At 36.9% G+C, this 13,689-nt stretch overlaps 2 protein-coding genes across 2 annotated transcripts; one reads left to right on the forward strand and one right to left on the reverse strand.

The window, feature by feature from the left end:
• The first annotated feature begins 3,078 nt into the window (after positions 1-3,078).
• CDC6 (AAA ATPase) lies at positions 3,079-10,265 on the forward strand. The gene is made up of 5 exons (XM_051215066.1): positions 3,079-4,149; positions 5,100-5,918; positions 6,625-6,865; positions 8,425-8,607; positions 9,619-10,265. Exons 2-5 carry the CDS (start codon positions 5,170-5,172, stop codon positions 10,027-10,029), a joined length of 1,584 nt encoding a protein of 527 aa, XP_051068250.1. The 5' UTR covers positions 3,079-4,149; positions 5,100-5,169; the 3' UTR covers positions 10,030-10,265.
• Positions 10,266-11,373: 1,108 nt separating this feature from the next.
• On the reverse strand, positions 11,374-13,467 carry MS3_00006830 (uncharacterized protein). The gene has a single exon (XM_051215067.1). It carries the CDS (start codon positions 13,014-13,016, stop codon positions 12,717-12,719), a length of 300 nt encoding a protein of 99 aa, XP_051068251.1. The 5' UTR covers positions 13,017-13,467; the 3' UTR covers positions 11,374-12,716.
• Positions 13,468-13,689: the final 222 nt, after the last annotated feature.

Genomic DNA, 13,689 nt, shown 5'->3' on the forward strand with positions numbered 1-13,689 from the left:
TTATTCTTGGTGTGACTATAAATATCGGTTCACACTTGGTTAAATTGAGTTGGTTCACATACCTTTTCCACCACGCGTCCTTTTGTTTCTCTCTCCTTGCTTCGTTTCTCTAGGTCTACGATTGTATGAAATACATGTACTTGAAATTTATTCTCATATTCGACTTATTTAACTCTGTTATTCGCTGACGAAATTTATATATATGCAGATTGACGACATGTATATTTTGATAGTATAGCAATCAACATACCATCAGATTGGAGTCAGATTTTCAGGCCACTATACCAGTATCAAATAACAAAAGCTCCAACAAGGAAAAATAATGGACATAAGGTGTCGTTAACAAGAGACTTGAATAAAGGTTAAAATCCAAGACAGAGAAAAGGAACAAACGAATGACAATACTACCTCACTTAGGTGGGAAGCACACAACTTACAACAGCACGCCCATACACCCATAAACCCCACACACAATCTGCAGTTATTCGGCTCCCTCCAAAAGACGAAGCTTCCTCAACTGCTCCATACGCTTTCTTTTACACATCACGTTTGGTCACACCTAACTAATCAGACAGCTTGTAGTTAAAGTCCTGTCTAGGAGACGGGATCACGTGATGGGCACGTAGACCACATATCTCCTGAGCCATGATACTGTTTAATCAGCTTTATCCATTTCCAGTGGTACAACAAAACCGTACTTAAGTTATGCTCTATCATACCTGTGTTGATCATGTGAGTTCCTTTAAACTCAACATTTTCCGGAAGAGTTTCTTGGATACGCTTCGGAATTTCTACAAACTCCCTATTCCTTGAGAATGAAAGACTATCAATCCAGACTGTTAAATCTAATTCCTTCTGTACGTTTAACTCGTGGAATTCGGTTTGCATGATATCCATTTGATCCAACGTGTCCCCGCTGGTCCACCGACATTAACTGGTGAAGAACGGACAGAGGATTAACCACAAAGGTGGAATACCTGATCCTTGTATTTCTAACATAGTGTAGGACTATCAGAGAACCTATCTAGAAGTAGTTCTTTTCAAATATACGTGGAAGATCTCTACTCAAAACTTTGCCTTTTCGGGCACCTAATAATGCTGCTTCCGACTCTAATCTCAACACAATAACTAGGTTTATAGGCGCGAACCTAGCCTTACTATGGAGCAAAACGCTGTCCAGAAGTTTGTACTTGAGGACGATTCACGAGTAAACCACAACACCTGTGATATCTTAAACGCTAATTTCTTGATATACCGCGTACAACAGAGCACTAGAACACCCAAAACTCCTCCAAGTCGCAAGAAGAAGACAAAAGACTAACGAAAGGAATATTATTTCAACAGTGTTCATTATAGTACAAAATTGCCAGGTATTTATATTTTTTAGTAAGAACGAAATCATCATTACAGTCCACCAATCCGCATTCATGGTGTTATTAGCATTGACCAATCAGGAAGCTACACGTTGGAATTCTAGAATATTCTTCTGAAAGGTGATTGGATGGAATATCTTCGGTTCATTCTGAGCCTCCTACAGCTTCCTCGAGTCCACTTGTGGTCCGTCGTCACAACACTGGAAGGCGTCGGAAAACAAATGTGATTCAATCATTCCACAGTTCTCTCCGTTTTCACTTCTAACACAAAAGGGAATGTTGATCTTCCCGAGCTTCTGCTCAAACTTAATCCAATTGTCTAATGTTGACACATTGCTAACACTCAGTGTCTGGTCGCAAACAATGTGTAGTTTATAAAGGTTCTGTAAGAGTTGCTCAGCGTGAAGATATATCTGAGCGATTTGTCGCAGTGCATCGAATAGAGATAAAGCGGCGGATCGTATTCCTCTCCGGATCATAGGATTTTCCTCGGGTCGAGCAGGAAATTAGAAATATCGTGGGTGATGTCCCACTCAATTCCAAGGGTTTGGTGAGTGGACCCTTGGTTCAAAGGCATATCAACTACCGTTTCTGCACGACCAGATTGTAGAACAGCTTACATCACCAATTCTCAATTAGTTACCCACTGTTTCAACTTGGAACTTTCTTCAACTATCAATTGTTTCAGTCGTACCACAAATGTTTTCGCATCTTCATTTTTGGGAAAGGATACTAACAAATCGTTCAGGTAAAAGTTATGCGGCACCGACCCCACTATGTTGCTGTCATAGCCCTTACGGATATTTTGAAATGTCCATACCAGTTCAAAATTTGCGCAGAATGTTGAAGATGTTGCCCCAAAGGGGTATGATGACATGATATCCCATAGGTTCATTTGTCAGACCACCCTCTGCCACTAGGGGAAACGTAGTGCTCTGTGGTGGACCTTTGAGGCATCTGCTAGCATAAACATTTCTTCTGCATCCGCAGATGCGGCAACCGGTTCCCTGAGGTACCCAACTAAATTTGCTGTCGCATCTGGACCTTGGTAGAGATGGTTGTTTGAAGGTTTACCAGACACCTTAGCAACATAACTTAATGTCACTCTCACTTTCCTTGGTTTCTAAGTGTTATTCATAGCATGATGGGACAAATACCATCATGGTTGGTAGCTCGTATACATTTGCATACCTGGAACTCTGTTAGCACGCCGTTTTTCAATAATCTACCGCATGGAACGGGTGTAGCTTTCATGTAAGTCTTTGCAGCCTACAAGTAGACGTCTCAATTTTTTTAATATTCGTTTAGCTGAGGCTTAACTCTCAGAAATCACATTTCTTCCTATCTTCCAAGGTAAATGAACTACCCAGTGACTTTCATCAAAATAAGTGTCGTAATCTACTACTATAATTGTCTTTAAATCATTCAAAAATAATGATTTTTAAGATGAATGGATGTCAGCAAACTCATGGTTATATACTCTTTAACTTCTCTACAGGATCGTCAGTTTGAGAAAAATCATTAACAATCTTTTTATCATGCTTGTTGTAGCCTGCTGGTCTAAAGAGAACACACCTTAGCAGTGTACTACTAGGATAAGCACCTTTTCTTCTACGTAATCTTCGGTCTAGGATCAAATGTGCTTCAGACACTTTACAGCCAACAAGGAATATGATTTCGCCGCCCATTAACTCTGACCATGATAAATCCGCAAGATTAGGCCAGTTTTTGGCACTGTTCATTACAGGTTTTTTGGTCTGTGAACCGGCACGTCATCTACCATAACAACTTGTCCATTAAATATACATTCTTTTCTACCATGTGAGTAAACTTAAAGAGCTTTGATTGTCGATCTGGCCAACTTATTTCCGCTTACCGGTAATCGTCTCACTCTCCGATGATAATCATGATAATCGCACAGTATTTGACTTGATTAGGATAACATCTGAGCCATTTTTTTAGAAAGGCATATCCACAAACTTCACTGTCTCTATCCTTGAGGCATATAAGGATTAGACCTAAAAACACAGGCTCTATTAGTGACTCTGTGTACCCACAACGACTTCCTAAGATCACTGACTCGGAGTGCCCCAAATCCTCATGGGTCTACGTAACAACGGGCGATGCTGATCCAAAAAATATTCGATAAAACACAACCCTATTGAATTGTTCTGAAGGAGGCTGGAAGGTTACTTTAGTTCAATAGGTAGTAGATGGGATCAATCTAGGTGCTACACTTCAATCACATCTTTTACTGACCAATTTGTTTTTCCTCTTCTTGTGAAGGAAATGTAACAGGGACCACGCCTTTACGTAACCACTAGTTCGTATCAGCTACTCAAACGCATATACCGAGTAACCAACAATTCACTAAATCTGCTAAATAAATTTGAAGTTGAAGCTTGAAATATGTAATCCTGTACTCTGGATTGAGGCCGCGTGTTTTGTTAGTTTGTTGACACTATCAACTTCTTGTTTGTATTATCATATTGTCTTAATCTCACGCTTGTGTTACTTGTGTTTGCTTGCATTCGTTTTCTTAATTAAGTTTAAGTGCATTCTTTGCGTATACTGAGTGGTAGATTATCTGGAGCCCACTGCTCCTCGCACTTCCCCTGCACACAAGGTATCTTCAGGTTAAACTCAAACCTACCAAAGACGCAACTTTGTATGTGTAATGGACTTTAAATCTCATCCTGGTACTTCCGGTCATGATTGTCGAGTTGTTTTGGTCGCTCGCTACCACTGATTGTTATCGATTAGCTCATTACTAAATGTGAGTGCATTTTATTTTCTTCTTAAATCTTCAGCCCACATCTGTTATTCTCTTGAGGATGAGTGTGCAAAAGTCTAGACTCAACACAATCCACTATATATTTGTGTAAGTCTATTTCAATCCGAAAATCTTAATGCTTGAAATGTGAGGATGGTTCTACGTTATTATGGCTTGCAGTATAAGATCTATATGGGATAGCAGCACTGCAATGTAGTATTGGAGTGTTACGCTTTCAAAAAATAAAAACCGTCAGTGAATGAGTAGTGTTATCTTAATAAGAATCTTCCATAGTCCACTATCTTAGTGGCTTCCACATTTCCTGACGTAGGTATTGTGAGAAAGTGGTGAAAAATTGGTTAGTTTGTGAAATGGTCTTTTATGTTTGTAGTTCACTGTCCACAAATTCCCGGATAATATATTTAGTAGCATACTGAATAGTTAAAGCTGGTATAACAAAGAGTTGAAATGGTTAGTAATTTTTCTCAGATGTTCTATTTTTTTATTAGGCTCAAGTAAAAGCTGTTACTGTGACGGCCAGACGATAATTCATGGACTACCTTTGAGTGATGCTTAGGTGGCCTTAAAACCATCCACCTTCTTACTGGCGTTAAATGAAGGTTGCAAATTAATGTGGGAAATTGGAGTTAAAGTTTTCACGAACCGACATCAACTGTAGGTTCAAAACACCATTCATCTCTATGGATGAATGAATTTCGCGCCAAAGTCCAAGACCTATTTTAAGTCTGATTAGTTCGTCTATAAACTGTAGTCTTGCCATCAAGATAATATACTAAACTATAACAAATCATTTGTTCTGGTCTTTTTGTTTCATTTCTTTTTATAAATAAGCCATTTTAAATTTATTAAGGACGCCGTAATTTTCTGATGTATTTTGATATTTTATTTTCCACGTTTTAAACCAATAAGTTTATCTTTCATCTTTTTTTCAGCTTCCTTATCAACCAGATCTATATCATTTCATGCTAACATCTAAACTGGTGAATATTTTTGACAATTCAAATGAGTCGTGTCTTAAGATCTAGTATCAGAGAAAATAAGTCAGAGCAAGTCATACCTCGGAAACAACGAAATGAAAGAGTTTTTTCTGCAATCCCCTCAGTATCTTCCAGCTCAACGGGAACTCCAGGAAGTCGTCTCACTCAGCGAAGACGACCGAGTCCCCCTGATTCTTGTAGAAACGTAACATCTGTCGGTTGTGAATCTTTTAACTTAAGAGATCAAAGCAATATATCGGATAAATTGAATACTTCCCTTGACGATCAAAAAGAAACCCATCCACCTGTGGTATTTGATTCACATATTACACAATGTAAGGTCAATTTCTCAGCCAACTCTGCAACTCAGGTTGCGGAATCTAGTCCACTGATTGTTGGAAGAGCAAATGAGATCAGTCGTTTGACATCTCTGATTCAGTCTTGTATAGACACGAAGAAAAGTGCTAGTTTCTATGTAAGTGGGGCCCCAGGAACTGGAAAAACAGCAGTTGTTCTGAATGTTGTTCAAAATTTTAAAACGTTTGGCAGATGTAATACTGCTGTGATTAATTGTATGCAATTAACGTCATGTGCAGATATTTTTGGACGAATATCTACTGTTTTAGAAGCTCACAATGGCAAGGAAAATAATTTTATTAGCGATGCTGATTCATTGGAATGCGTTTTGAATCAACAACCACAAAAAAAGACCATTATCCTAGTTTTAGATGAAGTGGATCAGTTATCTACGCGTAATCAGAAGTTACTCTACAGGTGGTTTTATTTCCCGTAACTCTCAGAATATTTTGTTAGTGTTCTATTTTTAATTGCAGTAACTTTATATTAATCTAAATAGATAAAAGTTAGTTCCCACCATAATCAGTCAGATGACACAATCATCTATCGGTAATTCTTAATTCATCATGACGATATGAAGTTGTTCAGTCGTTGTTGTCCTATATTTCTTGACTATCCATGAATTCCGCTTCATGGTTTTATTTTTTCATTCTAGTGTTGCACCAGTTTGTTAATTTTAGCCCATCGCTTTTGTTTTCCCTTCGTGCTGGTTTTCGCATTTCACACATTAAACCAATCCATATTTGTCCTGTGTTATACCTTGCTTCTGTTGAATGAAGGTTTCATCTGATTAGTTTTTTCCATACTTAAAAAAAATGAAAATTTGGTTTAAGAGATTTCATTCGTAACTTGTAAGTATATACTTTTATTCTTGTGGATTCATTGTCTTAACGTACTTTAATTGTAAGACTTGTAGTATATTCAGTGCCCAAATAAAAGTGTAGGGTGGCACTAAAACGATCCTAGTTAAAACCCTTTTAACCAGGTCTTATAATACTATTAAATTTTTTAAAATCAGGACGACTCACGAATTCATATATTTTTATGGCTATTTTGTAAATTATCAACTTCCCCGTTATCATTAATGAAACGTCCGCGTTTTATAACTACACTTACCATCTAGAATTTTCGAATGGCCATCAAAACTTACTTGTCACACCATTGTTATTGGAGTAGCAAATGCCTTAGATTTACCAGAACGTTTGCTGCCACGTTTGAAATCAAAAGTTTACAAACCTATTCATATTATATTTCAACCATATTCACAATCTGAGCTTGCTGAAATTGTCCAAGCTCATTTATCCAAATCATCAAGTCGTGGACCATGTATAGAAGCTCTTGCTATACAACTATGTTCTAGAAAAGTGAGCTATTTGATTTGTAATATTTCAGATTATTTACTATTTACGCAAGCCTTGTGAGTTTTCCTATAAAGTAATCATCAATAGGAGTGAAGTTTTCACTAGGTTACGCTAAAATGCGTACGTTACATCAGGGTCCATTTAAATCTAATAGTCAACTGTTATATTCCAAATATGTGGTGCGGTATTGATTTGGTCTCTACAAGATATGAACATTTTAGTTGTGGTAGGAGTGGATACTGGTCGTTATCGTCGTACTGAGACCAAGCTTTTCTCAAGGTCTCGGTTTCCAGTGTTTCTTTTTTCTCGTGTTAGTGTGTAAGGCAATCAGTTTTGGGCTGCACAGTACTCCTCATTTTGTGTTTTGCTCCTAAATTGGTGACGTATTTCAGCAGTGTAACTAGTTGTCTTTTGTGAAGTGTATAAAATGAATTACAAAGCTCTATGACTCTGGATCACCCCCAAATGTCCTCGTACGGTCGGGGGTGGGGAGAGTCAGTTCTCCCTCTCGAAATGCTTTCACATGGCCACGCATATACAGCCACTACCAGGCAAGTCCTACTCGTTGCCTTCTCGCGGCGGATCCACCTAGAAGAGTTGAAAAACCCTGATTCCGAACCAATGGTGCACATGGGCTCCAGTACCCTGAGAGAACAAATGGCGTATGAACTAATTGTTGGTAGCCGGCTACAATCGGACGTCATCTCTTGACGTCGCTCCACTGCCTTGTGGACCAGACCTTTAGGTCGAAGGCTCCGGGTGTGGCCACTTAAGAAAACCACCTGCTTCGGTCTGGGCGCTCGGGCAGTATCGCAGCCCACACACAAATCAAGTGACTTGTGTGGTGCATTTGTATTCGGTGCCCCTTTGTATCAATATTCATGTGTTAAAATAAGTAAATGGCTGTGGATTATAAGGGTTAAAACTAACAGATTCAAGAGAAAAAATAATGGTGATTACATATGTCGAGAATGTTAAACACATTTCGTGAGCTACCAGCTTAGTGCTATATATATAACCTAACCTACAAGTTCAAGTGCCATATCACCTATCAATATTCGAGTACTCATTTCATATCGTTAGCAATATTTCTGTATCACAATTTAACACGTTAGTTTTACTAGTATAGATGTTAAGACGTTTGAAAGATTTTTATTCTCACTGGAATATTCCGAATATATTTGAGCAGGAAGTATGTACATGCTTTGAATACCTTGATTAAAAATAAATTACTTCCATGCGTGGTAACTACTTAAGAGAAATTATCATTTATTAGTTGTTTTTTTATTACTTATGTAGCTTTTATTAATCTATTGAAGTTTGTAGTAAAATATCCTAAAACAAAACTATTTTTGAAGAACATATGTAATAGATTTACCTTATTGTATAAGTAACTCATTACTTAAAGAGTTCAGTGACATTTAATATGAAATATTCCCTTCGAACACTGATCACTGCTCTTAGGGAAAAGCAACTGTTTTTAAATTGCAATATAGTGTTAGGTTATAGTTTACTTTTCTTTCCAGTAACATGTATTAATGTTGTCAGCATATTTAATTTAGATTGCTGCTTCTACAGGGGATGCACGTACTGCACTAGATATATGTCGCAGGGCGATTGATTTAGCCCATCAAGATGCTCGGATGAAAAACATATCTGACGCGTTTATTCCTCAAAAGGTGGCGACTGATTCTCACATTACACCTTCCATCCAGCATATAAGTAGGGCTTTAAAGGAATCTCAGGTGAGTACTGTAGTTTCGTAGTAAGTAATGTTGGAAGTGTATTTTGAGACTGTTAACAAACTATAGAGATATATAGTACAGACTAAGTCATTTAGATGTTTTTTAGAAATAAGACGCCGAACACTTCGACCTGTTGATAGAGCTTGCTCGTTTGTTTATCAGATATAAAGCAATGTAATACAGTAATATTTGCTAGGTAGTGTTTTGGGCAAAATAAATCGCCTATCATCATATCGCTATTGGGTCTTAAATTCGACATTATGTAATTATTGCTTACTATCATCGGTTACGCCTTGTTTTGAAACGGTGTAGTTCTCATTCCTATACGTGACCATTAGATTTTTTTCATGCAGCGGTTAAACATAGTTCGCTATTTCCATTACGACCCACATCTATACCCGAATTTTGTTGGTCACTACCCGGATTGATGTAGCTCTGTTTGTTGATACGTCCAGCCACTTTATTTTTTGTTTTACTAGGGGTCGGCTTGGATAAAACTAGCAGCACCTTGTATTTATTAACTCATATCAAACATTCTGTTTTCTTATAATTTGTTAGTACATCTGCTTATCAGGATCATATTATATGTTTACTGTAGACAGTTCCCAAGTTTTCTGGATGGAGGTTCATTGCAAAGGAAGTTTAAAGCAGACGTTACTTTTCCCGTCATCTGTAACAATACCGGCTAAAATAGTAAAGACAAAGGTTCATAGCTACTGCCAGCAGTTTCAGTCTACTTAGATAAACGCTTTTCATTAGTTCCTTTGCGCTAGAGTAATTTAGTAATTAGATGTGTTTGTTTATCATACAATCCAAAAGATATAGACGCAATGCTTTAATTAATAGGTAGCACTTATAGACCAAATATGATCTTAAAATCGTTTAATCAGTTCACATAAATATTACTTTCATATTTAGTCGTCTGAATTTGTCCTTTTTGTCTAACATCTGTATTGTCTTTGTGTTATATCTCAGGGTAATTCGAGTTAATCTTTTTTTCATTCTTACCAGGTTGATTCTCCTCTTCCTGTTAAATCGTTTACTGGCGTTAATACATTTACTACTAATGGCTCTGAGCTGCCATTACACCATAAGCTTCTACTGGCTAGCTGTCTTCTGTTAAGAAAACAAAAAGGTTTACGTGAATTATCGTTTAGCCTACTTTATGATACGTACATTCTTATATGTAAGAAAAAACAAATTACAAGTTTAAATGAATCTGAACTCTCCGCTGTATGCGATCTTCTTGATTCTCGTGGATTTATTCAACTTACTGGTCCGCGTTACTCAGTTAAAGCTACAGTGGGTACACCAGCACGTTTAAGACGTATCCGATTACGTTTAGATGATTGTGGTGTCCAACAAGCTTTGATGGACGATTTCCTGCTGTCATCAGTAATGGATATAAAATTACAAAAGTAATTTTATATTTAATCATAATTTATCTGTATATATTTATCTATATGTTTCACTGTTGAACTAATCAAATACGCTCTTATTTCGTATAATTTTTCCCATGTAAGTGTTTCGACTTAAATTCGACAGTGTTTGTTTTCATTACAGATGAGATCATATTTTTAAACTTATGAAAGTCCTTGACAATTATTTTTGTAATCTATGCACTTATGAAATATAAAGATGTTTTATCTGTTCTCCAATATGTTTAAAAAGATTTTTTCAGTAACTAATATAACTAAAAAGTTACTTTCGTCTGGTATGCATGGAAAACGATGAATATTTAAATGTAACTAAAAGATAAGCAAGTATAATATAAAATAGAGATAAATTAAACTTCAATAATAGAATGTTCAGATATTTGGAATTTGATTGAATTCTCATTTTTCACCAATCTTGCTGCTTAAAGTTGATTTCTACATACTGAGTGAAAAAAATAACCAAAGATATCCGACTCATCAGTCAGCTGTGACGTAGGTCCAGACATATATATGCATCTGTCCAAGTTGTCATACGTCATTAGCACAAAAGGATGAACACCGAATTCATAGAAGTAGTTACTTGATTGGTGGTAATATATAAAAGAATGATCGCTTATAAGGAGATAGTACAGAAAAAAGAATCAGTTGGTAGAAAGAAAGATATAAAGTAATTTTAGTCTCTTAGTTTAAGAGAAGACAGAGAGTGTATACACCGACGCCACTGTAATCAATTCTGAGCCATGTCACTCAGAGTCTCCGACCATTGATTAGGATAGTCATGCCGACCCAAACCAAGTAGTCTGCATCTACCAACACGGCCAAGAATAGAAGTTAGCGACTTTAAGCACTGATGCCACGTTTTGGTTTGGCCACCCTTAACTTTCTTCTAGCCGTCCCTTACACTAGTCAGCATTGCGCGTCGTGGCAATCGGTGTTCAGGCATACGTAACACGTGGCCCAACCATCTCAGTCGATGAAGATTCATAACCTCATCAACTGATTTTCCATCATTCTCTAATACCCTGCGTCTAACCTCGCCATTACTTACCCGATGATCTCAGCAGACTCAAGCAACATTTATGAGATATATGTGATCAAATACTAGTAGCTTACGAATATCATTTACCCTTAAGGGCCACATTTCGCAGCCGTAAATCAGAAAAGAACGAATGGCCGCGTAGTATACTTGTCTCCTAATTGAAAATAATTCTTGCTGGTACAGATTCTCATTCCCTCCGGAAATTTTCCTATGAGCAAGCGACCTTGTAAAGTCGGGGCAGGATAGGGAGAATGAGTGAATAGATTTTTAATTAATATTTCATCAATTAGCAGTTACACAAATTTACTAAGCTTTATAGTTTGGTTGAGATTAATAGTTTCGTAAGTTAAATGTACTTGATAATGGAAATAATCTCGTGACTGCATAAATAGGTTATCACAGTAGACTTCGTTATCAAGCCATAATTACTAACTGGATAGCCCATAAAGTCAAGTTCGAAACCAATATCTAATGTCTTTATTGCAAGCTTTTGTAAACTATTTGAGTTTACAGGCCCTGAACAGGTAACGGGTTTAGTTAGCAGCTTCGACAAGTTATTACTGTTAAAATCACTCACAAAATGGAATTTAATGATTTTAAACGCTTAAAGAACTGCTTTAGGGTAACTGAGAGTTTATTACTTTAATTTTTTTTACAGTGGACTCTACCTCCTGAAATTCTTGACAAGGGTATTTCGCAAATATAAATTTGCCATTGTTATTTGTCTTGACTAAATTCATCTAATGTTGCTATAAATTCTTAGCCTCTTACCGGTTATGAAAAAAGAAGCTAATACCAATCTGAACAGCAACAACATATAACCAACAAATCCATATATTATTTTGGTATATTTACGTTATTTTTTCTTCAATTCCTATAACTATATGTGTAGGTACTCGTGGAGTAGTTCGTTTTCCAACCATCTATGTCTGTGCAAAACCGCATGAAACGACATCCCATGTTACTACTCTAATCAGAAATTTAGTTGTTTGCTTCACTGCAAAGCCTTAATGGAACACACACAAAATCTCTTGCTTATCGGATTTAGTGCCCATTTCTTTTGGTTACAACACGGCTCACTCATTTGATGGCAAACACACTCTAGCTTCATTGACAGGTGAAACATGATATTTTGCACTAACGATTACAATTTCTTATTGAAGATCTCCCTTTAAACAAAAGTGAAGAATTATCTGTTGTTTAAATGTGAAAAGCGGTAATTAAGATTTATCAAGCCTCGCTAACATGCTTTCTTGTTGGACTGAATACGGTTGGGTTTACAACTGGTCTTACTTTTTATATACGTTCGTGATCCTCTGTTTTTAAATGGAGTATTTATGTATGGTGGGATGATTACATGTCACAGTATTGAACCATCAAATCTATCTCAAGATAGTACTGGAATTTGGTAGTTAACGTGTATCTGAGCTATTGCTTCCGCAATATCAGCATCCATAAACTATATTTGCAATACAAACATACAAAGTGATATGTGAACCACCAAACGAAGTTATTTATAGCAAATATAATCAAAAAGGTTTCCTAAAAGTAGGCTGTGTGGATTATAGTTGGTTTATCTGAACATAATATACACACAGAAGCCGGATCTACCAAGAAGACGTAGTGGTTTATATTCACTCCTCTAAAGCCATTGAACCAAGAAGTGTTGTGGAGCATGAATCATAAAACACACGAACTTCACCTTCATTCCTCTCGTCAAGGCCAAAGTTTATTGATAGAAGATGCGAGACAGAATTTCTGTAGTCCCCGTCTGAATGAACGTCCTCTACCGTGAACTCACTATGTGAATCTTCGAGGCGACGACATGCTGAGACCCTCACATTTTTTCGAAGTCGGTTATTTTCCTTAGCAGGGCATTCAGTTCTTAAGTTACCTATACTATCAAACCAAGTAGTTGGACCGCGATTTGTCATCTAACTTTCAAAATAGTCCGTAAAGGAAGGTGAGACGCCCAATGTCCAATACCTTATTACTAGCTGATTTCCTTGAGCCCTATGTTAAAGTACGGTTAGTTATTTAAACATGTAAATGTATGAATATTAAAATAGGCAAAAACAGCTAATTAAATGACAACTTATAGTAAGCTTGGTGTGTATTGATACGTAATTGTAAAATATAAATCTCTAAATGCAGTATAATAGAGTTAACGGATTAAAAAACATCGTGTATGTTCGCGTAATTTGCTCTCTCTCCGAGCGAAAGTATATGAACCACGAGTAACTTCATTATTATCGACCCTCCTCTACAATGGTAGCGTTCCGAAATTAACAAAACAATTGTAAACAAAAACTACTCCCTTTCTGTTGTATCGGTTTTCAGGCGTTTGTTAGTTGATTAAAACATCGGGCTTTAAAGAGAACAGATTTGTGTATTCCTACACTACTGACTGTTGTAAACAGATATTTAATTATTCTCTATGGCAAGGAGAGACTTGGCGTGATGCATCTCCATTGCTCAAAGCTCCTGATTGGGCTATTCACACACGTCTCATCAATAAGCTTAAGTAGCCTCAGACATTCAGAAATGACGGAATAAAAAGATATATTTAGCGGGTTCTCAAGAACTGTTCAATATAATCTGCCTAGC

This window comes from Schistosoma haematobium, chromosome 2 (genome assembly GCF_000699445.3).
Source record: "Schistosoma haematobium chromosome 2, whole genome shotgun sequence".
NCBI lineage: Eukaryota > Metazoa > Platyhelminthes > Trematoda > Strigeidida > Schistosomatidae > Schistosoma > Schistosoma haematobium.

What these genes read in the sequence shown, in the direction of transcription:
- CDC6 (XM_051215066.1), top strand. Translation starts at nt 5,170, where the DNA reads ATGAGTCGTGTCTTAAGATCTAGTATCAGAGAAAATAAGTCAGAGCAA. An exon ending in AATCAGAAGTTACTCTACAG is followed by an intron (nt 5,919 to 6,624) that starts GTGGTTTTATTT and finishes CTTACCATCTAG; the next exon opens with AATTTTCGAATGGCCATCAA. An exon ending in GGGCTTTAAAGGAATCTCAG is followed by an intron (nt 8,608 to 9,618) that starts GTGAGTACTGTA and finishes CATTCTTACCAG; the next exon opens with GTTGATTCTCCTCTTCCTGT.
- MS3_00006830 (XM_051215067.1), bottom strand. Translation starts at nt 13,016, where the DNA reads ATGACAAATCGCGGTCCAACTACTTGGTTTGATAGTATAGGTAACTTA.